General features: G+C 41.8%; 1 protein-coding gene across 2 annotated transcripts in view; it reads left to right on the top strand.

The window, feature by feature from the left end:
• The first annotated feature begins 631 nt into the window (after window positions 1-631).
• The window catches only part of chst11 (carbohydrate (chondroitin 4) sulfotransferase 11), a 175,566-nt gene continuing 149,380 nt past the window's right edge, over window positions 632-26,817 (top strand). Inside the window, exon 1 of one of the 2 annotated variants that reach the window (XM_022216370.2) lies at window positions 632-852. In XM_022216370.2, the coding sequence (XP_022072062.2) occupies window positions 735-852 (118 nt within the window). In that variant the 5' untranslated portion in view covers window positions 632-734. The remainder of the gene's footprint in view (window positions 853-26,817) is intronic. The other variant, XM_051954346.1, reaches the window with a different exon arrangement.

Raw genomic sequence — 26,817 nt, 5'->3', positions numbered from 1 at the left:
TTGTTCACACAAAAATGATTTCATGCTTGAATTGCGGTAAATTTTCACTTTAAAACAGATTTTGAACAGTTTGACAATTGAAAAAGCAGAATATGACACAGAACAGCAGTAGAAGAATGTCGACATCAATATTGCTAGCATTTTTCCACTCTTTTCCTCCAAGTTTGCACATTGTATGATGTTATCAGTGATAAAGGGCTATATGACCTTTTTTAAAAGTATAGAAGGTAACTTAAAAATTAAAATAGAAAAATAATAAGAAACTATTCGGTGCTCGGACCCTAATGATAACAAAAACCTGTTTTTGAGGAGTAGCTGGAATATGAAATAATAAAAATTATTCATTACAAAGATACTATACCTTGTCATTTTGACCACTCATGCATCTAAGGGTTAAAAGCATCTAGAAGTACCACATGGTGATGGTTGTGTAGTTGTTGCGTAGCTCCTGTAACACCTCAGTATTTAGTTGTGTCGTAGAACCAACAGGTTTGACTGAATAATAACGCACACGTGGACGCGCCCATTCTCTCCGAGCGGGGGTGCCAGCACGCCGTCCCTGCCCAGTCCCCCCTCCCTCTGGCCGACAGTGGTACGCTCCGTGCTGGATGCGTTCAGCTCATTGACCGGCGGACAATCCTCATCAGTACCAGCGGAGCCCCCGGAGCTTCCCACAGACCGGCCTTTCATCCCGACAAAGCGAGCCGCAGCCTCCAGCCTCCGTCCTGCCCGACATGAAACAGGCTCTGGCCGAACTGATGAGGATGAGCAGGATATGCCGGATGGTATTTGCCACTTGTTTGGGATCCTTTATTCTGGTCATCTTTTATTTCCAAAGTATGTTCCAACCAGGTAGGATGTCGTTCCTCTGATCTGTGTGTGCGTGCTGGTGTGTGGCATCTTGTCTGGCAGCCTGCTGGCGTGCTGACACATCCGTTTGTTCGGACTGTACACTAACGCAGCCGATAAATAATTGATAGCTACTTGTTTGGTGTGAGGGCATAAATCACCCAGCGGGAGTACACGCTCTTAAATCAATCTTTCATGTGGTGCAGTTCCAGCACTCCGGGCTGCTCGTCTTGTTGCGCTTTTGTCCGGCTTTTGTTGAGCGGTTCTCTCCCGGTGGAAGCGTCGGGGTTCGTGCGTTTGGATGTGATTGGACGTACCGGGCGCTGTTCACTCGCTTCCTCTCAAGTGACAAGTGTCATGGATCTGCTGGTGCTGGTGCTGGTGGGGTGGGGTGGGGGGGCTTTTTGTCTCCAGAAACGTGGCTTGGCGCTGGGAGCCGCTGCTCGAGCCGGCACCGTGGCTTTGGCACAGCGAGGGCACCGCTGGCTAAATGTGGTCCTCCCGATGCTGCTTAGCATCTGGATAATAGAAAAAAAAAATCAAAGTGGGATCCATATCTAAAAATAAGGCATCTTTAGGGAGCATTTAGGAGCCATGCTCTCTCTAATCTGTGCGCGTTTGGAGAATAATTAATCGCACAATAAAGGGAATCCTCTCCGTATCAGCGGGGTGGTTCCGTGGGAGAATTTGCATTAAATTCTGCTAAATTAGGTGATGTGATTTGCTGCTTTGCCAAACCTCAGTTTTAACACATCAACGCCCCTGATGGATGAGTTCTCCGTGCGCCGTACAGCAGCGTCTCGGTGCGTCGAAATCAAAGCAGCCTGCGCTCCGACGCGCACAAGACATGGAGAGTAGAGTGAGTGCTGCTGACCTACTGTACAACAGGTTTACTGTGAAGCCATACAGAGGAAAGATGTGCTCTCTGGGTGTTTGCTTTCCGTTAAACTGAGAAGCAGAAATAATAATCCCATAATGCTGCTGCTGCTGCTGCTGCTGGAGACACACTGTCTGCTGAGTGGAGATATCCTGGATTTCTGATTTGGGAAAGTTCAGGCTGCACTAATCATCTTTGTATTTGGGTTAAATGCAGCAGAGTCCAGGAGTGAAGTAGACCGTCCAGAGGCAGAGCATGCAGGCATCAGTGTGTAGGTGATGTACTGTCTGAGTGATTGAGGAACCATGAAACATGAGAGAGCATCATCCCAGCAGCATCACATGAACAGACCTGCTGTCACATCTCTCACACGGCAAGTTTTTTCTGGAGATCCACTGGTTCTGTGTGACTCACCAGAGCTGCTGCTGCTGATGGCAGTGATGGACAATTATTATTTCTAATCCCCTAAAGGAAAATCGTCACAATGCACTGTGAAACCACAGGCAGTTAAGACGACTCAAATAGGACACCGGTGCATTTAGTTTCTGATCACTGGAAAGTACATTTACTCAAGTACACATGACGTTGGTTCACATAAAACATGAGCTTGTCCTGTGTATTTGTGTGTCTTAGAGCTCTGGATCATTGTGACATAGCAAGTATTACTGTTTCCTGATGAATGGAAGCTCTAGTTTCTCTAAAATGAAATTAAAGCTACACATGAATGCATTAGTCTTCTGTACATGAGCACCACTGAATATTGGAAAAGAGTTACTCAAAGGGGACATTTGGGATCATTTCCTCATCATGCTTACATACTGTTATTTAATTTAACAACATTAATGGAGTATTTTGGCTGTGTGATATTGGTTCTGAATAGTTCCTACTCCCCTGCTATCATTAATATGTCTCTGTCAAAGGCAGGAAAGGTTCGATCGGTGGGTAATTAGCTTTTTAATCAATTACTAGATTGAAGGAAGATAATGTGCAGCATTTTTGACAGTTTATTTATCGTCTTAGTCATTTATCAAGTAAAGAAAATGTGAAAAATGCCAAATATTCTCCGGTTCAGTTGTATGTTAGTCGTGTATCTCTGTAGACAGCTCATCTCTGGGGTTTGGAGGTTTTATCAGACAAAATAAGAGTTGTGAAGTTTAGAAACCATGTTTTTACATTTTATGAAACAAATGGTTATTCAGAAAATCTGCAGATTATTAGACAATGAGAATAAATGTTTGGTATCGCCCTGTCAGCATGCTACATTAAGGTTAATGATCAGTTCATCCAATTTACAAAAAGTACTTTTGTCTCCAGTCGAGTTGAAATGAATTCCATTTGTTGAAGTTGCTTCATTAAAAAGTTGCAGCTACTGACTCAGAGAGAGACGGTCAAACTAAAAACTGCTGATGGAGTTGTGTGGATGATCCAGAGGGACAGAAAGCAGATGCTCATGTTGAAACCTCAAATAAAATCCCTTTGACCTCCACTGTACTGGGTGGCAGTAGAACTCTCTAACTGTGTGGCCACATTCCAAGCGAGAAGATAGCGAGAAAATGTGCTTTTTTTTTTCTTCATTTCATTTGGACAAACTGACCCCTTAAGCCATTAATAAGAGCCTGTCCTTAGGAAGCCTTTTTCATGAAGGCCCCATAGACAGATGATTTATTTAAGAATTACATAACTGTATCCTGTAGCAGGAACATTGCACAGAGTGAGACCTCTCCTCTATTGTACATCATTAAATTAGCTTCCAGGGAGGGAATTGATTTTAAAAAATTGAACCAAGACTCCATTAAAGCCTAGTCAAGGACCCCTGGATCCTGCTCTCACAGTTGTGCCAATCTCCACAGATGTTGCGTCAGATTCTGCCCAACACACACACACAAACACACACTGATACACACAGGTCACAAAGTGGATATTTTATTTAGCAGTGGTGATGATAGGGTGCTTCTCCCAGGATGCTCTGATTGAAGAGGAGATGTCTAAAGCAGGGTGTTTGTGCAGCAGCTTGGATGTAAGTTTTAATGCTGCAGTGTGTGTTTATGTGTGATTACCAGGTGAGACTGATACTAGAGAGTAGCATTGTGTGTTTGGTGTTGCTTACTTCCGTGTCTTTATCTCTATCTTGGTCTCTTGACCTTCTTTCTGAAATGACTTTATCATGCTCTCCTGCTGGTCCTCCCTCTCTGACACCCACAGCAGCAGCTCCATTGTTGTCCATCAGTTCCAGGCAGTGTCTCCGTGGTTCAGGCATGTTTAGCGGCCCTGGGAATCCCGTCTGGCCTCCCAGTGTAAACTCTCACCTCTCTTCCAGAACCCATGGGGTGGTGACCTCTTGTAGAAGAGACAGGGGAGGAGGGGAAGGAGGGACATGGTGTGACGCTTAAAGGCTACAAGTATAGTCAGAACACAAAAGGATTTGGTGCATTCACACCGCAAAACGCAGGTTCATGATTAAAAAGTCATGCCACATTTGGCTTGATTGAAAGTGTGCAAATGCAATTTTCAGCTCTGCGGTGATTTGAATTTTACCTTCTCTACTCCCACTGCGACACAAGATCAGGCGTGGAAGCCACAGAGGGAACAGACCTGGAGTTTCTGCGAGTGCAGCCTGCAGCTCTGTATTCAACAGCAGTTTGAGAGCACGCCAAATTAGATTATGTTTGCAGTGAACTGCCAGGCTTAGACAAAGCAGACAGAAAGCATGGCAGCACTGAAACGTTGCCAATTCTCATGTTTGGAGTCCAGTTAGGCTATTTGCAACCCGTGTGTTAAAGGAATTTGCCAGCTTTTTGGTAAATAGTGCTGTCTGTGTGATGAAGTGTCGTGACGGTGAAGTAATCAGTCAAAAGCTGTACTCTAAAGGACATGTTTTCATTTATTGATCATTTACTTAAAGGGACAATTCACCCAGATTACGAGGATCTACACCACTGTACTGAAAAGTCTGGGGTCACTTAAATGTCCTTGTTTTTGTAGAAGCCTGCTGTTTGAATCAGCCACTGAAACACATCCGTGATTGCAGCAGTGAGTGAAGTGGGATTCTGATGAGGTTCATGTTGCTGATCTAGAAGCATGAAGTTATACTGCTGTTGTAAAGTTTGGGGTCACTTAGAAAGGTCCTTTTTTTTTTTTTTTGAAAAAAAAAGACTTTTTTTCAATGACAATAACATTAAATGAATGATAAATCCAGTGTAGACATTGTTAATGTGGTAAGTGACTATTCTAGCTGGAAATGGCTGATTTTTAATGGAATATCTCCATAGGGGTACAGAGGAACATTTCCAGCAACCATCACTCCTGTGTTCTAATGCTACATTGTGTTAGCTAATGGTGTTGAAAGGCTCATTGATGATTAGAAAGCCCTTGTGCAGTTATGTTAGCACATGGATAAAAGTGGGAGTTTTCATGGAAAACATGGAATTGAAGTGACCCCAAACTTTTGAACAGATGTGTATTTGCATAGGTTTAATATTGTTTAAATCAAAATGCAGAATGTTCTGGCATTCCAACTTGGCAAATCTCCACATATTGCTGCTTTTCTTTATAATATGTGATGATACATAGAATATCTTTAGCTTCTGGATTGCAGATCAAACTGAACAAGACTTCTGAAGGTATCACTTGAACTACTAACCCTGAGGTCCGTGAAGTGGGACCAAGTTGTATCTGTTGTTAAAATGCAACTCGCTTCCATTTTGAAGGTTGCAGAGTGTGGCACATTCAATTGCAAATGCTGCAGGGTAGCCTGTGCTTCACTTCAGTTGCATCAAATTTGGTAGCGTTGCTGTTGTGTAGTTTTAAACAGATGTCACTAAGTCTTTGTTATAAGGTTGTTGTTTATTGTGTTTACTCAGTTTTTACAATCTAACTCTTACCCGGTTGTTTCAGGATGAAGAGGATAGATATCTTTCACGTACTTTATTCAAGGAATTTTGTAAAGCAGAAAACCTGTCAAAACTGGAAAAACAGCAAATATCTATAAAATAATGATATTTTATACCAAAACATTATGGTTTTACATTGAAAAGAAGAAATTAATTCAGATTTTTGATGAGGGCATTTTGTACAGTTTTAGCTTGTTTTTTATGATTGACATCTAAACTTATAATTCTTTTTACCATGATTTTGCTAGATTTTATTTGTAATTATCTCTAAAATATAGACCAATTTCATATTAAATGCCTAATTTTTCATCCAAATAGTAGCAAATATATGTAAAATACAGATTTTTTGATGTGGGTATTGTTTGCAGTTTTTATTTAACAGTTAACATGTAGTATTTTATTTTTGTGAATTTACTTGCTAATATCTGTAATTTAATAAAATCTAGGGGAAAATAACAGTAAATTGTTCAAAAAACTATAGTAAAACAGTTTTAAATTTTTACAGTGTAAAACAAAGCTTTAAGTTATTATTTAAGAATATAACATGAATTGCCTTCACATATTGCCAACAGTTTTCTGGGTTGGGGCTGTAATGTTCTGTCAGGATGTAGGGACACCGTGAAACAGATGGGCTGAACCAAAACGCTGCACACTGGAGCATCAGTCACAGCATTTTATTTGCCAAACCTCTAATCACGTATTGGTTACCAGCTGGCAAGAATCCTAAGAACTTTGATGGACTCTTTCAAAAGTTTTGTTCCAGATTGAAATTCAATATCCAGCATGTGGAAAAAGGGGAAATCTAATCTGACCAAATGAGTGCTGGCGTCACAGAAAAGCCCTCATTAGAATAGCAAGTTCCTTAAGATGCCCACTGACAGGAGCCCTGCTGCCTGCCTGAAATATAGACTCATGAATTTCAGACAGCAAAAGCTTTTTCAAAAATGAACATGCAGGGTTTTAGAAAGCAGAGATTCATGGTACAGAGCACATCCCTGCAGCCACACAGAGCTCAGGTCATTCAGGCTGAATGGAGATTGTTGTTCCTGTTGTTATATTTCAGCCTAAAGGACCAACTCGTTTAGTTCAGCTGCTGTCTGCTGACAGCCCAGAGCGAGGAGCTGTGCCCTTCCACCTCCCCTTGTCTCTCTGCGTTCACGTTTGCCCGAAGGTTGCTTTGTGCCGGTGACAGATCTCGTCTGCCTCGTCAGGCTCAGCTTGGGCTGCTCCTTTAAAGGCATCAGCGCTGCAGAGATCAGCACGGCTAATAAGGCAGTTTGCTCTGTGGCCTGTCTGTTTGGTTTCTTTGTAAAGTGCCTCTGGGATATTTTTGAGTCTGCTGTGTATATGTGTGTTGGGACTGCAGTGTGTGTCTTTTTTCAGCCTAACAGCAGTAACCTGCTTGTGCACCCAGGCCTCAAAGTCGCACTCTCACATTTCACGTCTGCCACAAAGATCTCATGCCTCCTGAGCGGTCAGCTGCACCCAGAGACTGGCTTGGAAGACCTCTATTGAAATCCCAATATCATTTTTATTCCTTCTCCTGAATGAATGTGCCGGTGTGTGTGTGTGTATGTGAGGGACAAATTGTATGCAACAGCGGAAATTAATGAACACCCATGTAATGTTAGCAACTGTCATGTGCAAATACACCAAAGTAAAATTCCTTTTTGTATACATTCTTAAATTTGTGTTGTTAGTGTCCTTGTGTTCTTCTGTTTTTCTTATTCATATTGTACATATAGTACATATGTCTCACCTCTTTAGTTTATACTTGTATTTTCTTGATTTTCTTATTTCCTCTTGTGGGACTAATAATATTCTATTCTATTCTATTCTAAATTGAACAACGTGTGCTGGTTTGAAGCAAGGAATGGGAATGTCTGGAGAAAGAATGAAATACTCCTGGCTGGAATTTCTACAGGAAACGTGAAATTCCTCACCTTCATTTGTGTGTGGTGGCAGCATCAGCTGTAGCTGATACAAAGAGAGAGTGCTGAGTCGCTGGGGTCTCTGACCTCAAATATGAGAGCCTGTAATCTGAGAAATGGGCTCTGATCCTCCAGCTCCATCCGTGGAGGTTTTCACCCCAACAAGATTAAACTTTCAATCTATGAAGGTTTAAGACGGAATTGCCTCCCAGATGGTGATTCTTTAAACTGCTTGTTTTGTCTAAATTGTAAATCCAAGGATATTGACTTTAGAATCATATAAAACAGACAAATCTCTGTCTCTCTTGTCATACACATCACAGTGATTGAGATTTTATTGAGTGAACACCTTTTTGATTAATGGTAAAAAACCTCAAACAGGAAGGGCCACAGGAAAGTAGCTTTAATCATTCCTCTGCCAGTGAACACGGTGGAGTTATGTGATGATTGGTGTTGGTTTGACACTTGGTTGGATTCATTAGCTTCTGTTAAAGGTCAATGCTGCCATATTGGTTTGCAGTTTTTTTTAGTGATGCAGCTTTCTTTGTTGCAGTTCACCCATTTGGTGTCTACAAGAAATCCCTGAGCAAATTTACTGTATGTTCATGAGTGAATATACTAAGGTGGACTGTATTAGATAGAGATGTTGCTGCTGTAGCTACCAGTGAGTCTTAGCTCAGAATAAAGTACCTTTAGAGGAACATTGTGAGGATGAGCATAGTGCGGCGAGTTCATGCTTTCTGCAGGTGTACATGTAAATGTTGTCATCCATCCAAATCTGTGTCACAGTGCATGTGACAGGAAACCAAGTGGTGCTTAAAACCTTTTTTTTGCAAGAGGAGACACTTGGTGCTGTGATTCTACATTATCCACACTTTTAAAATTCCACATTGAAAGAGTAATAATTAAAGTGGTCACTGCTGGACTTTGGAGGAGCTTTGATTTGTACTTGCTTTCCATCGATGCCATCCCAATACAATAAGATGTTCTAAATTCTCTGGGAGCTGAGCACCGTGGAAATGTTTTCCCACGGTGCTCAGCTCACCTCAGGAATAATCACAGTAACACAGTGCTACAGTGTAATCTGTAACCAGCTGCTATGTCTTTGTGTGGTTTACTGTGTTTAATATGAGCAGCAATAAGACCATGTCCATTTAGCAGATCGATGTGTATCCATTGTAGTTTGAATAGAAGTGCTTGAATGTCTGCTCTCTGCTTTTAAAGACCACATTTGTCTCTGCACACCAATGCATAAAGCATGAATTGGCCCTATTTCATCACTTGATCACTTCAGATCTTGCTCATTTAATTTGTTGTGTTCAGTTTAGGTTAAAGATTCATCGCTACTGATCATCCATAATTTTCCCAAAGCTATGCAATTATATTTACATTCAAATACATCTTATGTGGCCTCATGTTCTGTATTGCACATGGACAACTACATTAGGGTCTTGCAAAGGTCCAAGAGACATGAAATTTCATCATCAGAGGACGTACATGAGGCTCTGTGCAGAAATACACTATCATTCAAAAGTTTGGGGTCACTTAGAAATGTCCTTATTTTGAAAGACAAACACTTTTTATTTGAAGAAGATAAAATTAATTGAATGATGAATCCAATCTAGACATAGTTAATGTGGTAAATGACTATTCTAGCTGGAAATGGCTGATTTTAATGGAATATCTCCATAGGGGTACAGAGGAACATTTCCAGCAACCATCACTCCTGTGTTCTAATGCTACATTGTGTTAGCTAATGGTGTTGAAAGGCTCATTGATGATTAGAAAACCCTTGTGCAGTTATGCTAGCACATGAGTAAAAGTGACAGTTTTCATGGAAACCATGAAATTGCCTGTGTGACCCCAAACTTTTTTAATGGTAGTATATGTATACTATCCAAGTTTTCGACCATTTTAGATGGTACATGCACTGGAAAAACAAAACAAATCTTTTTGATTAGATCTGTCAGACCCATATTAATACGTAGATGCCATTCTACTGCAAATGTATGGTGCTTGAAGTGAATCAGAAGACCATAAGATTTCAAACAAGTATACGTTCAAAATGTCTGCAGCTGTCTGCATGCACATCCACATGGAAGTATAGCTTACTGAAAGATCAGTGCAGTCAATACTGTTTGCAGCTGTCAATAGTACATATTCCCATTTCCCACAAAATTCTAAGTGTTCACTGCACAGATTTACTGCACCTCTAAGAGCAAAATTCACCAGTCGAGGAAAATCCATTTTAATGATTTGGTTACAGTTGAAATTATTGCTTTAAGAAATGCTAGCGTGACCAAACGCTCCAAGTCTCACTACTCCTTCCACCAGCATCCACTCACTTTTTCCCCTGGTTCTCCTATGAGGATTTAGTTCGCTGCCTCTCAGGTTTCCTCTGCACCACAGGGCCGTCCCCTGGTTTAGGGTTCCTCTCCTAGCCTGTTGGGAGGAGATGACCCAAAGAGGTGAAATAAGATAGCTGCACTCTTTGTTTGTGTGTGTGATTGCTTTCATGCTGTGTTTGTGCTCGCTCTTCTCCCAGCCTCAGTCATTGTCCCCATCCCAGCCCACTCCTCTGCCTCTGTAAGTGCGTGTGTCTATTGTGAGAACGTATCCCGGACGTCCTGTTTGTATAATCTCACTGCTGCTGCTGTTTTCCTGCCCCTCTCCTCTGCTAAATCCTGGATCAAACATCCCAGCACATCAGAGGGGAGGGGTGGATTCCCTGCTGGGTCATACTGTGACTTTAACGTCCTCACTCAGTTCCAGTATCCACAGATTAACTCCCACACATAACACACATTCTGTTTCGCAGGAAAGCGTTGGATGAAAGACGATTTTCATCAGCTTACCAAACTAGCTTTGGAAGCTGTGTTGAGACGATATTACAGATATTTTTGATGACCAGTAGCACCTAGAGATGTCACCGCTTTGAATTTGCCACATTTGTACAATGGTTTGTGTCAAAAATCTGTTGAGCATCAAAATGTTTGCTGAATTGAAATGTGAATCGCAGTAAATTTTTATAATTTGTGAAAGACACAGCAACTTTGCATCTCTTAAATTAGTGTGAGAGTATTTTGCTTGTGGGAAATAGTGACATGTTGAGGGAACATTGGTATCGTTATGTCTTGCTTTCTCTGCTTTGTTGGAAATGCTTAGAATTTACACACAGAGGCTTTGAAAAAAGTTTGACAATCAGGAAAATATGCTCATTTGCTTTCTTCAGCACAAATCAACAAAGCAGTTTGTGGTTTAGCAAGGTGTTGCTTGGGGGTGTAACTGTTCTTGACGAACAGCAGTTTATCCATCTGCGCTGTTCTTCTGTGCAGCTTGTTTGCTGGTTGCCTGGCAACTTCATATATTGATTTATTTACTCACTAAGAAATAGTTCCAGCAGATTAAACCACAAATAGAGCTACACTGCGCTAATCAGTGATACAGGAGCTATCACACTGAGGTCCCAGATTGCACTGCCTATCCTTTATAATGCTCAACCACAATTAATAATAATAATAATAATAATATGTTCAATTTATATAGCGCCTTTCACACACCCAAGGTCGCTTTACATAAACAAAGAGAACAACAACAAAACAAAAACAAAACTATAAGGAGGAGGAGGCAAAATGATTATTGAAAAGATGAGTTTTGAGCAGAGATTTGAAAGTGGAGAAGGAGTGACAATCACGGAGGGATTGGGGGAGTGAGTTCCAGAGCTTCGGGGCAACAGCACTGAAAGGCCGCCCCCCCACGGTGGAGAGTTTGGTTTGAGGGATGGAGAGGAGGTGGGAACTGGAGGACCGGAGAGAGCGAGAGGGTGAGTAGGGGGTCAGAAGTTCATTGAGGAACCTGTGGGGTTTAGGTACCTGTGTCTCATTCCTTTGCCTGACTGAGCTTCATGGGTGAAGGTCTGACCACCAGATCCACTGGTCAGTCCACTCACAGGTTTTGCTCCAGGTGGAGGTCTCCAGAATCAGGTTTTAGGTTTTTATTTTACTGGGGTCTTACCTCTCACCTGTGGGCATGGACTTTGTGTGTAGACACTGCAAACAAAGTAGACAAATGAGCTTCTTCCATCGAGTGAGCAGGCTTTTCCTTGAAGATTGGAGAGTCCGGACAGACAGAAGAAGCTTGGATTGCAGTCAAGGAGCAGGGTGAGGTGGTTCAGACATCTGAGCTCAGCTAAGCTATACCACCTTAGTTACCGGTAACAGCTTAGCTGAGCTTAATGCTCTAGTGTAACTCTCGGAAATAAAGCAAATGAGTTTCTACTTCTATAAATCAAACAAGTTTGCGGTAACAATGATAAGGATTAATATTTAGGTGATAGATCTAAATCCTTGAGGTTTCAACAATGTCACCAAGGCATTTGTTTATAGCATCTTGTCTGGCTGCTCTTCTGCTGAACATGCTTACATTATCCAAAGTATAGACATGACAACATAGGCTGACTGTCCTTTGTGACCTGGATCTCCTTGCACAAACTCCTACAGACTTACTATAAATTTAAAAAACAGTCAAACATGGCACCCTCAGTGGGGCTCTGTTATCTGACTTGGACTCATGTCGTGTCTTCCCTGCTATAAGTGTCCCTCATTGTCTTCTTGATTCTCTCCGTTAGTCACTTGGAGCAGAAGGACTATGCCACTCTGCCGTCTGGACTTTGGTCCAAGCAACAGCAACGGGCCTGACGCTGACGATTCATTTACCAGACTGTGTTGGTGACCATCTGCATGAGCGTCTGGACTTCATTAGAGAGGCGATGAAAGGGCTGCCACATAGAAAGACACACAAACACACACACACTTATTGGACCTTCATTGAAACCTACACTATACTGTGAAAGAAGTTAACCAAGACCGGAAAGATTTCCTCGTTGCCTGGCCTTGTGAGCGCATTTTTGTCCTTTCCAGTGTAGAAATAAATCACACACCCAAACCAAATCACAGCTTTTATGACCATTAGTCGACACAGTGAGACATTCCCGTAGAACAGAACAAGAAACAGGCTTCTTCTGAGGGTGAACAATAGACAGACGGATACTGTCTGCCTTTTGGTGTGAACAAGTGTGTATGAGTCCTCTGCAGACTGATCTGCCTCCACTTTTGCATCCCTAATAACTTCATCTTCGCGTCATCAGCGAGGCCTCCCTGCCTGAAGGGATTTGAAACACACTCGATCTCTCATAGCCGACACATACCGGTTGAATTGCACATGGGAAAACTGCTGTCACCCCGCCTGCTTTCCCCCCTTGAAAAACCGCCGTCTGTCTGGTGAACAGGAGTCTGCTGCGTATGTGGTCCTCCTGATCCGAGGGCAGCTTGTACGAGTCTGTGACTGCAACCAAACTATGTCACACAGTGCAGTAAAATTGTATGCAGGAAGTGTGTGCCCTCATGTTAAGACCCAAACGGTGAAAAGTGCAGTGTGTTGCGGTGCAGACATTTGCATTTAACAGGGAATGGTCTCCCAGATGTTTGGGGATCTTTTATCTGATTTTACCTAGAAGGCAGCAAAAATCATGAGAAACTGGATGATGTACACAAGCTCAGTGATTCCCCCTTGACTTCTGAATGTTGCCCCAAAGGTTTAGCCCCAAACATTGCTCATGCCAACATTTATAAGAGAACAATTTTGGACCAAGTGAGTCTTAATCACTGATATCAGGAAATGTGTTCATGGAGGTAAAGTGACTATAAGCAGACCTTTCTCATCAACCTCAGTGAACTTTCACGCATGATTCCTTGAATTCTCAAGCATCATTTTCTCCGTCTTCCCATGAAACAGAGGTGGGGACATTAATGATAGGAAATATCAGCCTCAGCAGTGCTGCCTGCGCCTCAACATCTGCCGGCTAGCCTAGCCGCGCTAGACAACCCACGGCAACGAATTTAATTCTCTGCCAGGGAGGGTCTAGTTACCCTCCATAAGGCTCGAGGCTGGATTCTCCTAAAACTGGCCGGACCAATCACCATGAAGTGTAGAGTCAGAAGGCGGGCGTGACGAAGTGACGACAGAGGCATGACGATTCTGACAGAAACAACCAGCGCACAATAAACAGTTATCTTTCGACTCGGCTTTGGCCACAGCCCTTAAAGATTTGAAGCTAAAATTCAACTTGAAAGATAAACAAAGGACGGCACTTAAGTGTTTCATTGAGAAGAAAGACGTATTTGGACTTATGCCGACGGGATATGGCAAATCCTTAATATACCAGTTGGCTCCGCGGCTCCGCTGGTTGGGAAGCTAATGGGACTTAGCCACAATCCGCCGGTGCTCTCGGAACTACGTCGGCCTATTCATTGCGTTGATTGGTTGTATACCTACCCAACTGCTGCAGAGGGATTTGATAGACAACCTTTTAGCCCGCCTCCCTCCTTGTCGAGCTTCCCCAGACCCTTGTGCCATCAGAAACATGGGTGTAGCATGGCTAGGCTATCTGCCGGCCACACATCATAAAATGCATCTCAGGTTGATTGGGTTGTTTAATGCATGTTTTGACGGGTATCCATTCGTCTCGTGTTCAGTCAATTTCCCAAAGGCAAGAAGTGGATTGTGCCAAAAAAATCTTGTCTTCTCCGCAAGCGTGTGTGTGTGTGTGTGTGTGCGTGTGTACTTGTTTCTGCTATACCGGTGGGGACTTTGACCTGACTATTTGCTATAAAGGTGGAGACTTGTCTTACGGTGGGGACCTAAAATGAGGTCCCCACGGGTGGCAACACCGTTTTCTTGGCCATATTGTTGTTAATAAAAAAATGTAAAAGTGCAAAAATGTTTGTTTAGGGTTAGGCATTGATTTGGTGATGGTTAAGGTTAGGGTTAGGGTAAGGGTTAGGAGTTAGATATGAATGGGAGTCAATGGTAAGTCCCCACCGGTATAGAAAAACAAACGTGTGTGTGTGTGTGTGTGTGTGTGTGTGTGTGTGTGTGTGTGTGCTTGTACTTGCTACATTGTGAGTACCATTTTCTGCATTTAACTCACTTTGAAACAGCCATGTTTGAGGGTGAAGACTTGTTTTTAGAGAACAGGTATGAATTGAGGTTTGGTTAGGGTTAGGGTAAGGATTAAGTTTAGGCAATCAGTTGTGATGGTGAAGGTTAGGGTAAGGCTCTAGGAAATGCATTACGCTTATGGATGTCCTCACTAAGATAAAAGTACAAACATGTGTGTGTGTGCGTGTGTGTGTGTGTGTGTGTGTGTGCAGTCGAGTTAAAACATTGCTCGGCAGTAAAATGAAACATGGCTACCATCTGTCAGATGTCCATGTTCCACAATGACATCTGGACTGTCTGTGGTTGTTTTTGTGTGTGTCGGAGTGTCTGCTACTGGAAAGGGCCAGTGTTTAATGAAGAATCCAAACACAAGTGGATGTAAGGACTTTTAAAAGCCAGCAGCTTCAAACGCAGCAGCATAAATGCAGGTTGTAAGGATTTTGGATTTCCAGAAGTAATGAGAATCGGTAAATGCTGCACTTCAGAGACACACGGTGGTTTTTCTTCCTAATGGATGAGTGAAGAGGTGCTGCTTTATGTGAACGACATGCTCACACTGTTCTATTAAGAAGTGGTAAAAGTGGAAAGGGAAATGTCCTTATATGCTAGAATAGTTGAAATAAGTAAAAATGGGGACAATTTTGTCGAAAAGGCTGGAAAAAAATCAACAATGAAAAACAAAGAAATACAGCTACAGACATAAATCTAAAATGAATAAGGAAGAATGATTGATTTCACTTTGACCCACACTGAATAAAGAAAGGTGGTGCACAGAGAGTGACCAATGTTACACTGTGATGACTGGAAGGTTCCGGGTGGCCAACCAGGAGTGGGTGTCACTGGACAAGGACCCACCCTGGTCTCAGTGGACCCAAGTGTCGTGTCCATCAGCCCTTGGAGCAGGTTGCTGGAAGGATGCCGCTCAAATGGAGGTGGTGGTCACATGGTGTTACATGTCCACGGGAGCATTACTAGATGTGAGGGGTTACACTGCTTTTCAGCATTGCACACTTGATGGCTGCATAGCTCCTACAAACTACACCTGAATGAATGAACACTTGAGTTGTAGGCTGCCTGGTGTTGGATTTTAAATCAGGCAAATACGGTAGCTTCTTTGAACACTTTTGCTTAAATTGTGGTCTTATCTTTAAAAACTTTTGTATTTATAATCTCTACACACAAAGCATAGCTGCTCGCACAGAAAATGAATCAGGAGATGACTTCTCCTGTGGTCAGTACATTTAAGTAAAGTTCAATCAGACGGTTTTCTGATGACGACATAGTTCTGATCAAGTGTCTAGCACTGGTACGTACACTACTGCTCAAAAGTTTGGGGTCACTTAGAAATTCCCTTAGTTTTTGAGAGAAAAACATTTTTTCAATGAAGATAACATTAAATGAATGATAAATCCAGTGTAGACATAGTTAATGGGGTAAATGACTATTCTAGCTGAAAACGGCTGATTTTTAATGGAATATCTCCATAGGGGTACAGAGGAACAATTCCAGCAACCATCACTCCTGTGTTCTAATGCTACATTGTGTTAGCTGATGGTGTTGGAAGGCTCATTGATGATTAGAAAACCCTTGTGCAGTGTGAGTTTTTGTGGAGAAAATGAAATTGGATGACCCCAAACTTTTGAACAATAGTGTAGGTTTTTGCCCAAATTTAACGGTGTGAGCTTGTTGGTGCTGAAAGGCTCATTGATTATTAGAAAACCCTTGTGCAGTTATGTAGGCACATGGATAAAAGTGAGAGTTTACATTGCCAACTGTTTTCCGGTGTCTTTCCTGGGTCGGAGCTGGAATGTTTTATCAGGATGTAGGGACACCATGAAAAAGAAGGGCTGAACCAATATGCTGCACACTGGAGCTTTTAGTGAGAAGGTATTATCCAAAATGTGAAAAAGCTCCTGTAACAAGCAAAATCCCAACATACTGTTTAATTTATTGGACCAATTTAATAGAAACGTAGGATGTTAATTATGTGGAATGAGGCAGGTGTCCGTGTTCTAGACCCACTCTTTAATTCAGACTGATAACATCGTTGTGTAATCACAGAAAAAAAATGCTTTAAATGAGATGCATTAAATTGGGATGAGGTAGGAGGATCAGTGCTATATCTTGTCTGAGGATCTTAAGGTCCTTAGCTGCACCACTGGGTGTGTGTACATACTGGCTGCTGGCATGCCGATATGTGTATAGCAGGAGTGGAATGGCTATCCGTGGTCATTATCCATGGCTGCCCTTGCTCAGCAGCAGCAGCAAGCAGACATGGGAATTTAATCACACTGCCGCTGCCGATAAATATTGATTTGGTTGTTAGGTTTCAGCCCGAGCAGTAAGTTGAGAGTGCAAGCGTTGTGCGTTAGCCACATTTGGGCATTCAAAACTGTAAAGGGTGGGGAGGGGGGGGGGGGGGGGGGGGGAGAGGCATATTTAGGAGGTGACAGAACTGCTTTCAGACCTGATCTCACAGCCAGTGTTTACTCCTGGAGTACAAGGAGCCACAGGAGTGTGTGTGCTGGTGTGTGTTCTCAGGATGTTTGAATAGCCATCCAGCAGCCTGAATGTGACAGTGTCCAGAGGATGAGGCAACAAGTGTGTGTGTGTGTGTGCGTGTGTGTCTGTGTCTGTGTCTGTGTGCTTGCATGTGTGCCTTGAGTCCTTATCTTAGAGAATGTCAACACATTGATTTAGGAATTAGGGAGAGTAAGTGGGCATGGTGAGGCACTGAGCTCTTTGAAAGGCAGTGTATAATGTCTGTGTATATGTGTGAGAATATAAAGAGGGTGACAGAGTGTATTAGTGTCTCCGGCTGCCAGATGTACTGTAGACTGCATGGCGTAAGAGAAGTGAATCATGGCTTTAATTAAGTGGAGGTGGGCTGAGCCGTGTCTCATTAAACGGCTGCTGGAAGAACATTTAAACTTGCCTGCTGTACACCAGCTACTGGGACAAATTTACAGAACTACTGGGAGGGATTTTCCACTCCTCCTCCTACTCTTCCTCTTCCTCCTCCAGGCTCTCTCTGGATTTCAGCTCATTCCGTTCAGCGTAGAAAAGGAATTATCCCCCTCTGTAGTCTTTAAACACTTCTAAATGTCATCAGTCTTTGGTATCCTGGCCATTCTTCAAAGGGTTTTGTGATAAAATGCAGCAATTAACTTTTTTAGTATACCTACTTTCTTTCAGTGTGCCCCATCTTGCTCTGCTTCAAAAAGAGATTTCCAGATTATTAGCAGAGCAAGAGATAAAATTTGAGCCCTGGCATCTGCCTAAAGGAAAAGGAAAAGGTCTGTTCACCTGTCATGGACTGTGTTACTCATGCGATGTGTTATGAGTAATATACAGGGTGACCCAAAAGTTTGGAAACAAATGAAAAGTCCATAATCCAAATAATATAATGTTATTTCAATAAATCAGTACCACAGATATATTCAGAAGAGTAACAAACTTTTTTTCAACTTTTATGTATATTTTTTCTACATTGACAAGGCATGTTGACAACTTAACCTTCTTCTGTAATAGTTCCCACTTTAGTTTGTGTGGTGTGTCAGTTCAGGTGGTCAGGATTACTACACAGATGTGAAAATTAATGTAAATTTTCAGTGATTTCTAGATCTTCACAAGATATTTTGATCATAAAGTAAAATACTAGATTGTTCAGTTCCAGAAACCTGCAACTAGCTGTTTTGTGCCTTTGTAGATACTATGTGATCTGTAAGTTGTAATGTGTAAATGATAAATTGAGGCATAATATTGTTAAAATTGCTCTTTTTCTTAAGAAATTTGGAAAATGATTTTTCAAGTTCTGTTTCATTTATAATTGTGTTTTGTCTTGCTTTTTTCTTCTGCCACTTTGCTGCTGTGACATTGCAAATTTCCCCCTGTGGAACTAATAAAGAACATAAAGGATATTCTATTAACTGCCTATCCCTTGAAAAATTTGGAATTGTCATTTTTTTGTTGGTTATTATGCTGTGATTTTACTGGTGCAGCTCACTTGGGCTGAATGTGGAACCTGAACTAGAATGACACCTCTGGCTTAACTGTTGGAGTACGCCTTTGAAAATGGTCTCATTCTACTATTACTGGTGTAAAAAAATTGCTGTTTCTTCTTGTATTTCCTCCTGTATGGTAGCTGAAGGTTAGTTTCGGTGCTAGATATAACACTGCCAGCTCATCCAAAGGAATACAGAAATACCAATCCACAAAAAAGCCTTCCAAGTGGAAGGTGCATCAGGGACGGGCTGTAGGCTTTTTTCATTAGTTGCACTGATTGGAAGCTGTTTTCTTGCTCCTCTTTGCTACTTACATTAACATCTCGACAGTTTCCAGTGGCCACCTCATTTTCTGTTGTAGAGAGTGAAATTAGTTTTCTTTCAGAATTGCTGCTACATCAGTCCAAATCTGTGAAGAGGAAGTCATGTGCATTTCTACCTGATTAATTGTGCAGCCATACTCTATTTCCCCCCATCATTCAACACTCCTTTTTTCTCACAATGCTTCTCTCTTACTCCTCTCTCCTTTAATGCATCTCACTTTCCCATTATCTGTCCGTCTGGGCTCAGTGTCTGGGAGGTTTTTCCAGTCGTGGCTATTCTGCCAGCATGGCTGGTTTGGCTCATGGAGCTGGTGGATGCTGCCACCGGCCTCTCTGCATATTCCACGGTGCAGCATGGCAGCACAGAGCCTGCAGTTGGCAGCTCAGATGAAGTCTCAAAGACTCCTCTCATGTCCCTACAAAGAGGTCAGCGCGGACATGTTGGCAGTGCCCAGCAAACAAAACTCTCCTCATCACTGACTCAGCAAGAAGTGAGCATAAGCATGCACATACTCACACATTTGCCTCTGCGAACCGTGGAGATGGAACTGCAAAGTGATTTGACAAGGTAATCTTGCTGCACAAATGTGCCTGTTCTCTCAGAAAGTTCACTTCTGCCTTTGGGAGCATAAGTCAATGAGTCCATTAGATTATTGTTGACTCTGGGCTGGAGGAGGAGCTAAACAGTGACTGGTTAGGAATCCTGTCCGAAAGTGGAAGGATTCATCCTTTGGAGAGCATGACCATGCATTGTCCTTTCAAAGGAAAGCTGGGCAAGAAAGAAGCTACTATGGAAAGGAAATGGACATCAGCAAAACAGATTTATCCTCAGTTGACTTTAAATATGGAAATTCTGCTCGTAGATCTGGAGCTACCGTGACATAGACCAAAGTGCTGGTCAGGGTGAGAGTTCTGGCCTTCAGCACCATTACAGCTATAGCTTGATAGGAACTGACTTCTGACTAGTGTAAATATCAATACTGTAGCTCCTGCCACGGATGTAACAGAATTGATAAAGATCAGGGTTAGAAGACACTTTTAAAATATTTTGACCAAAGATTTTTCTTTTTTTTTTTTGTTAGTGGAAATACTGTGATCAGTGAAATTGCCCATGGGTAAATGGAATTTGGGCAGAACTTTCTAGTAAAGTTAAACTTTGATGAACTTTAACAGGATGAATGTGTCCTGTTGATGTCTTGTAAACTAACAGGGACAGTGCCAAACTCTTTCAGAACAAAACAAGCTCATCAGATGGCAGCAAGAACTACAGCCATGGCCATAAGTTTGGACACAAGTACCATGACGCTTGTGAATCTTAGAAAATACCACAAAATTGTCACTTACAATACAGTACACAACTCCTGAGAACTATATTAAGTTTCATATTTAAAAAAGAACATCAAAAGAGTTTGGTCTCATTTTGTTATTCTTACCAAATTCGGTTGTGAAAGTACTGCATTTTTTTTTGTTATTTTCTTCTAATATTATGTTTTGGGAACAAAGTTGTTCCAATTGTTGGAATTTATTGATAATATTATATCCCTTGTTGATTTGTGGACTAATTAAACTGGTGCTGTCAAAAAAATATTAGTTATGTTCTGTAATAGACATCAAAACAGACATAGGAAGTCATGCTGTGTCCAAACTTATGGCCATGGCTGTATAAGAAGTCATAAAGCTTCATTTGTGACTGAGAGGCTGCACTAATTAGTTTTGAACTGCATTCTTTTGGGAGTGACCAGTTTAACACAAATCTCATGGGCAATGAAATATACAGATGGACTGAGTAAATAACTTACACCAAAACTTCTTTTCCACCCATGAATACATGAATAATTGTTTCATTTTCTGACATATCTGCGGTGGTGTCCGGCTGGGTCATGCCAGGACATGAACACGGCAGATGGAATAGACAGCAGGAAAAGGAGGAAAAAGGAAGGATGAATAAACACAGAGAAAGAGAGGAAGAGGAGAAGGGAAGAGGAAGTCATGGAACAGTGGAGAGAAGAGAGATCACGCATTGGTGTGGAGGATCCCTGGAGGAGTCCAGCAGAAGAAAAGAACAGATGGGAAGAAAATAATAGAAGCCCAAACTGATGGACAGTATTAGAGCTGAACAGGCTTCTTACACTTCCTGTAGCAGTAGAAGTAAAGCTTTAATAACTGAACTCATCCATCGATGGAGGTGTTGCCTGGTCCTTTAACCTGCTGTGGAGATGATTGGCAGCTTCTAGTGCTCGTGGTTGTCAAAATCAGGATCACCTTTTCTCTCAACTCACTGACAGTTTCTACCATCTCTTGCTGCGCACAGTCTGTTTTCTCTCAGACTTTATTGAAGGCAGATAAATGTGGTGGAAGAGATTTCCTGCTGACTTCCACCATCTGCTTTGTGGAGGAACTCAGGCTAGTTCAGATGAAAGTTTAATGAAGACAAAAGCTGAAACTGGCTGCGCCCATCACATGGATGTAAAAAGTTATGTAACTCAGCAGCTCTCACTGAAGAAAAAACAGAGATGCTGTTTACAACTGGACTTGTAATTTCTTGCTACTGTGTTTGTAAAGTAAGTTTTTTTGGAGTGTGAAGTCAGCTTGATTTAATTTAGCATGACTGGAAACAGAAGGACTGTACAACACAGCAAACTCTGTCTTTTGATCTGTTGTGTAGGACTAGATGACTGGAGGACTAAATGCATACATGAGACACCTACTAAGACTCTTTGGGATGATCCAGTGAGTGAGGGCATCCTCTGGGTTATCAAGTGGGCGCCCTTTTTCCTGGGCTTTCGCTGATAGGCCCACAACACCTCCAGAGTGGATGCCATCTACTTACCTGAAGGCCCAGGTGGAGTCCTTTCTCTTCATCCACAGCCACTGGCTTCCCTTTTCAGTGGCTCTGAGAGGTCCTTGATTGCCTGCCGGTGGGAGATGGAGAAGCCTGGATGTCGAGGTGGCCACGAACCCTCTGCAGTCTACTTCAACTGATCGGATCCTCACCTTCCAGCCTCACTGTTTTGCATTGGCAGGAAGCTCCATATACCTCAGCTTCTTGCTCTCATAGGCCTTCTCTGGTGAGCTCTCCCAGGGCTCTGTGAGCTCGACGATGTAGTTGTGCCTTAGTGAAGCTGACCATAGCACTAGGTCTTGTCACAGGTTGGTGGATGCGATTTGAGTTAGGAAGCAGAGCTTATGGTCCAGGTCTACCATCATCTTCCATTCACAAGCCCCTCTCAACTACCCAGATCTGGTCTCGAGGTGATGTGACAGGCTTGACCCTCACTCTCCCAGACTACAGTTTCTTGCCGGTGGAATGACTTGGGTGGAATGGTGTTGACACTCATGCGCTGCGTTTCTAGCACTAGTGTCAGACACTTTAGCATCTGGTTGTGCACCAGGTGTATCAGGCTTGGGTGAGGCTGGTCTTTCAGCCCACTAAGATGTGTTTGAGTGTAGATGGAGCTGGGTAGAGTGAGCATGAAATAAGATTAAAACTTCAGTTGAAGTGAGTTAAGTTTTATCAGACAGATGTTTCGTAGAGTAGTTATGGAAAATGACAACTGTGTGAGTGTCCTTTTTGTGACTGTTATACATCACATTGTCACTGACGATGATATATTACAGAGTCCTACTTTCAAGTCAACAAGAGACTTTCACAACCAAAGCAGCTGGCTTCAACATGGATTTTGAAATTGGTGACACTTGCATCTGCAAAGCCTGAAAAGATATTTGACTCCTTGCAACTCTTTGATATGAAGTAGCCTCAAAAGTCTTGATTTTGAAACAAACAACAAAAAAAACACCTTCATCCATTAACATTCAGACTTGTAGGATGGTGAACTCTGGTGCAGAGGCTGCTGGAGGCTGACAGACATTTCAGCAACAGCCTTTCCTCACAGTAATTATACTAAATAATGCCTGAAAAATGAATGTATTTATAGCTTGTTGACATGAAAATGCTACACGTAGCACCTGTAAAAGAAAAGGCAGGGTTGTCTGTCAGTGTGCTGGAGAGTCAGAGCCGGACAGCGGCCAAACCACATCCAGACAAGCACAGCAGAATGTCATAATACCAGAGGGTTAATAACAGCTGTCTGCTCCTCTGATCTCTGATGTAGTCTGCTCACACTCTTCTCTTTAATATTTTGATTTCCCCTGTGGACTCACCTCCTTTTTCATCCATTTGTAGTTGATAGGAATCTATCAACATAAGTTATTATTCAACCAGGTGTTGGATTTTACTTTCATATAAAAAAGTAAACACTGGGAGCTATTGGTTTTCTATAGAAGTGAAAGCAAATATAACCTCTTTCTCTGCCATAAATGTTGATGTATCACATATTGTTGCGTGATGGCAGAACATCCAGTGCTGTATTGGCTCTAAATAGTGATTGCATAAAGAAAAGAGATCCCATTTTGCCTCTTTGGATAAAACCAGCACTGCAGCAGCCGTTTTTTTATTTACGTTGGAGCGTAACCATTTTGTCTATGCGTCAGAGGAAAACTTCATTTAAAATCTGTCCTTTGAGTGTACATCCAGCCCAAGCAGTTACACTGAATTCCAATTGTGGCGCAGAATCACTGGGGGAAAAGGATTAAAGTGTCCATAAAACTTTACAAAACACTTCTGCAGCACCAATACACTTCTCAACAACATAGTTAAAAACACAACTTTTGTGTCTCATTCAGTGAAGGTGGCATAGTTGTTTTTCTATTAGTGAGTAATGGTGCAACAGTTCATTGACCAATTGATTAGTTCTTAACTAAAAACTAATAGCCAACTGTTTTGATAATTGGTTCATCTGTTCGAGCAATTATGAAAGAAAAAAAATCTAAACTCTCTGATTTTAACTTCCTTAACATGAATATTTTCTTCTTCTAGAACAGTAAACTCGATATCTTTGGGTTGGAGACAAAAGAAGATGATTACGACCCAACTGCTAGAGTCAGTTTGGTGTAAAAACCAGATGTTATTGGTTAGGTAAAGCAATTTATTGCTATGTAACAAAGTCAACATAAAAGTGATCAGACAAAGGAAAAGAGAGCTGCTGGATGTTGCTAAATCAAAAAACAACAAATGAACCAAACAAAGGCTAGCAGTTCTTCAAGTAGCTAAACTAAAACAACACAACTAAGCTCCTTAGCCAGACCTAAACACAACAGCAACACCCACCACAAACAACAGAAACTAACAGAAATGAGTGCAGAGTGCACAGAATTAACTAAATAAAACTGGTGCCTCCAAAACATGCATTTTCGAGACACTAATCACCACCCCTCAGTGGCTACAGGACACAAACAAGAAGCTTCTCACCAAATTAGCCAGCTGCTAACAGAAACTACATTCCAAGTAGCTACGGAACACACAAAAGACGAACTGGTCACGTTAAATCCCAGCCGTCCTGACTGAAATTTTGGTTGAGAATTTATCCTCTCCAGGTGTGATAATAGCTGCGACTGGTTGGATGAAGGTGGAGGGAGCTGGGTGGTGGTCCAGTCAGACAGGTCGGCAGGGGGGAGAACAGAAGCTGGAGTCTTCAACTGCAGACTCATTATCTTAGATGACTGGCAGCTGGGGTTCTGGAGAGGCTCTCAATCCAGCCACGGCTGGGCCTACACCATGCCATCTCCCTGTACAAAGGTCCAAAAAATCCACTACAGAAGCGAGACGGCCCACAGTCACCAGTGGCTGTAACAAAGACATTTGAGTTAGCATTTTTTCACCATATTCAGACATTTAAAAGAACAGTTTAATCCACAATGAAAATAACCATTCATTTTTTTAATTGCTTGAAAAATACTGAACAAAATTAGCCTCCTACAGAGTTCTTGTTTTACTCATTTTTAAAGCAAAAATGTAAAAAACAAAAAAAACAAAAAAAAACAAAACAGGACTTGTGCCAACAGTTCATACATAAACATGAGCTGCCTCTCTTTGCTTTCCATGATTATAATCTTGGAATTTCATCCATCATATTCTGCTCTTTCACTGAATTAAATGCAAAACAAAAAAAGGCCTTGTTTTCTTCATGAGTCTGAATGGTAATTGTATCCTTTGCTGTGAATCCAAACAGAGCCGACTGTCACCTCCACAGGGAGTGGGCATTTGATGCAAATGATAGATTTTCAGTGGAAAATTAAAAGTGAAAAGTGATGTGGTTTGGAAATAAAGGGTGCAGACCAAAGTCTAACTGCATGGGCAACCAGGTATTTACCTCTGAATACTGTAGTCTGGTATGAATGGTCAAACAGTGGTACGAATGTGTGTGAAACTGATATTACTCTCATTTTCTCTCTGCTTGCCTCTGGCTTTTCCTGTCCTTTCTTGTGTTTTCCACTATGATCCTCATTCTTTTTCCTCTCCTCTCCTCTCCTCTCCTCTCCTCTCCTCTCCTCTCCTCCTGTCGTCCCTCATTTTGTTGCCCATGTGCTTTTACCAGGCTGCCCAGGAGAACCTCAAAGTAATCTGTCACTCTGCCTGAGAAGGCCCAGCTGTCCTCTGCTGGTGTGTATGTGGGAGAATTGCATATGTACCCGAAGGTTATCCATCTGTGTGCTTCATGAATCACCAGTGATGGTGATTAGAAGATATTTATGAGCCCTGGCTGGGCATCTGTTGCCTGCTGATAGGAGGAGAGAGCGGATGGAGGGAGTTTCAGGTAGAAAGAGGTGCAAAGAGTGACAGAGAGAGATGGCAGAGGGGAGAAACAAATGCACAAGGCTTTACGCCTTCCTCCTACCACTGGCTTGCTTTTCAGGCGGGATGGGGTTGCCATGGTGATGAGGAGTTATGGCTGCGATGGGAGCCAAGCGGCTTCCTCCTGACACGGCGTCGTAGCAGAAGTGTGACTTCTGACAGCAAGTGTGTCTGGAAGCGCTTTGTCGGAGTCTATTTTCACCTCCCGCTTTTTTGTGTAGGTGTTTGAACAAAATGTGAGGAGATGAAGACAATGAATAAATTATGGTCAAAGTAAGAGAAGCTCGTGTTTACTATCACTGTCAGATAAAATCCCACGTCAGCTTTTCAGAGACGCAGCGCAGCAGCCTTGTTTACTGCATGACCACAATGCATTTTTGAGTTCATCCAGTGGCGTTTGAAAGGATCTCGTTAGCACAAACACGTATAATTTTCTCAACCCATAGAGACAGCATGATCCTTTACGTAGGCTTTATATATAAGTATGACTAAAATTAGAGTCATAAGGCTGCCATGTGGTGTCATGGAGCCATTTTATATCTACACACCACACCACACCGTGTATGAACATTTACAACATCGTTCAAACATTTGGGGTCACGTAGAAATGTCCTTATTTTTGAAAGAAAAGCATTTTTTTCAATGAAGATAACATTAAATGAATGCCTAATTTCTCATCAAAATAACAGCAAATATCTGTAAAATATAGTTTTTTTTAAAATGTGGATGTTATTTACATTTTTTACAGAACAGTTAACATGTAAATTCATATTTTATTTTTGTGATTTTACTTGTTAATATCTGTAATTTAACAAATCTTGGGGGAAAGAACAGTAAATTGCTCAAAGAACTACAGTAAAAACATCTTTTTAAAATTTTTAAGGTTTAAGTTATTATTTAAAACATTAGTTGCCATCATACACTACGATAAAAGTTTGGAGTCACTTAGAAATGCCCTTTAAAAAAGATTTTTTTCAATGAGATAACATTAAATGAATGATAAATCCAGTGTAGATATTGTTAATGTGGTAAATGACTGTTGTAGCTGGAAACGGCTGATTTTTAATGGAATATCTCCATAGGGGTACAGAGGAACATTTCCAGCAACCATCACTCCTGTGTTCTAATGCTACATTGTGTTAGCTGATGGTGTTGAAAGGCTCATTGATGATTAGAAAACTCTTGTGCAGTTATGTTAGCACATGGATAAAAGTGTGAGTTTCTGAGCACCCAGGTAGCTCAGCTGGTTGAGC

This window comes from Acanthochromis polyacanthus, chromosome 1 (genome assembly GCF_021347895.1).
Source record: "Acanthochromis polyacanthus isolate Apoly-LR-REF ecotype Palm Island chromosome 1, KAUST_Apoly_ChrSc, whole genome shotgun sequence".
NCBI lineage: Eukaryota > Metazoa > Chordata > Actinopteri > Pomacentridae > Acanthochromis > Acanthochromis polyacanthus.
Note: the sequence above shows the minus strand (reverse complement) of the source record. Positions and strands in the feature narration are given on the sequence as shown.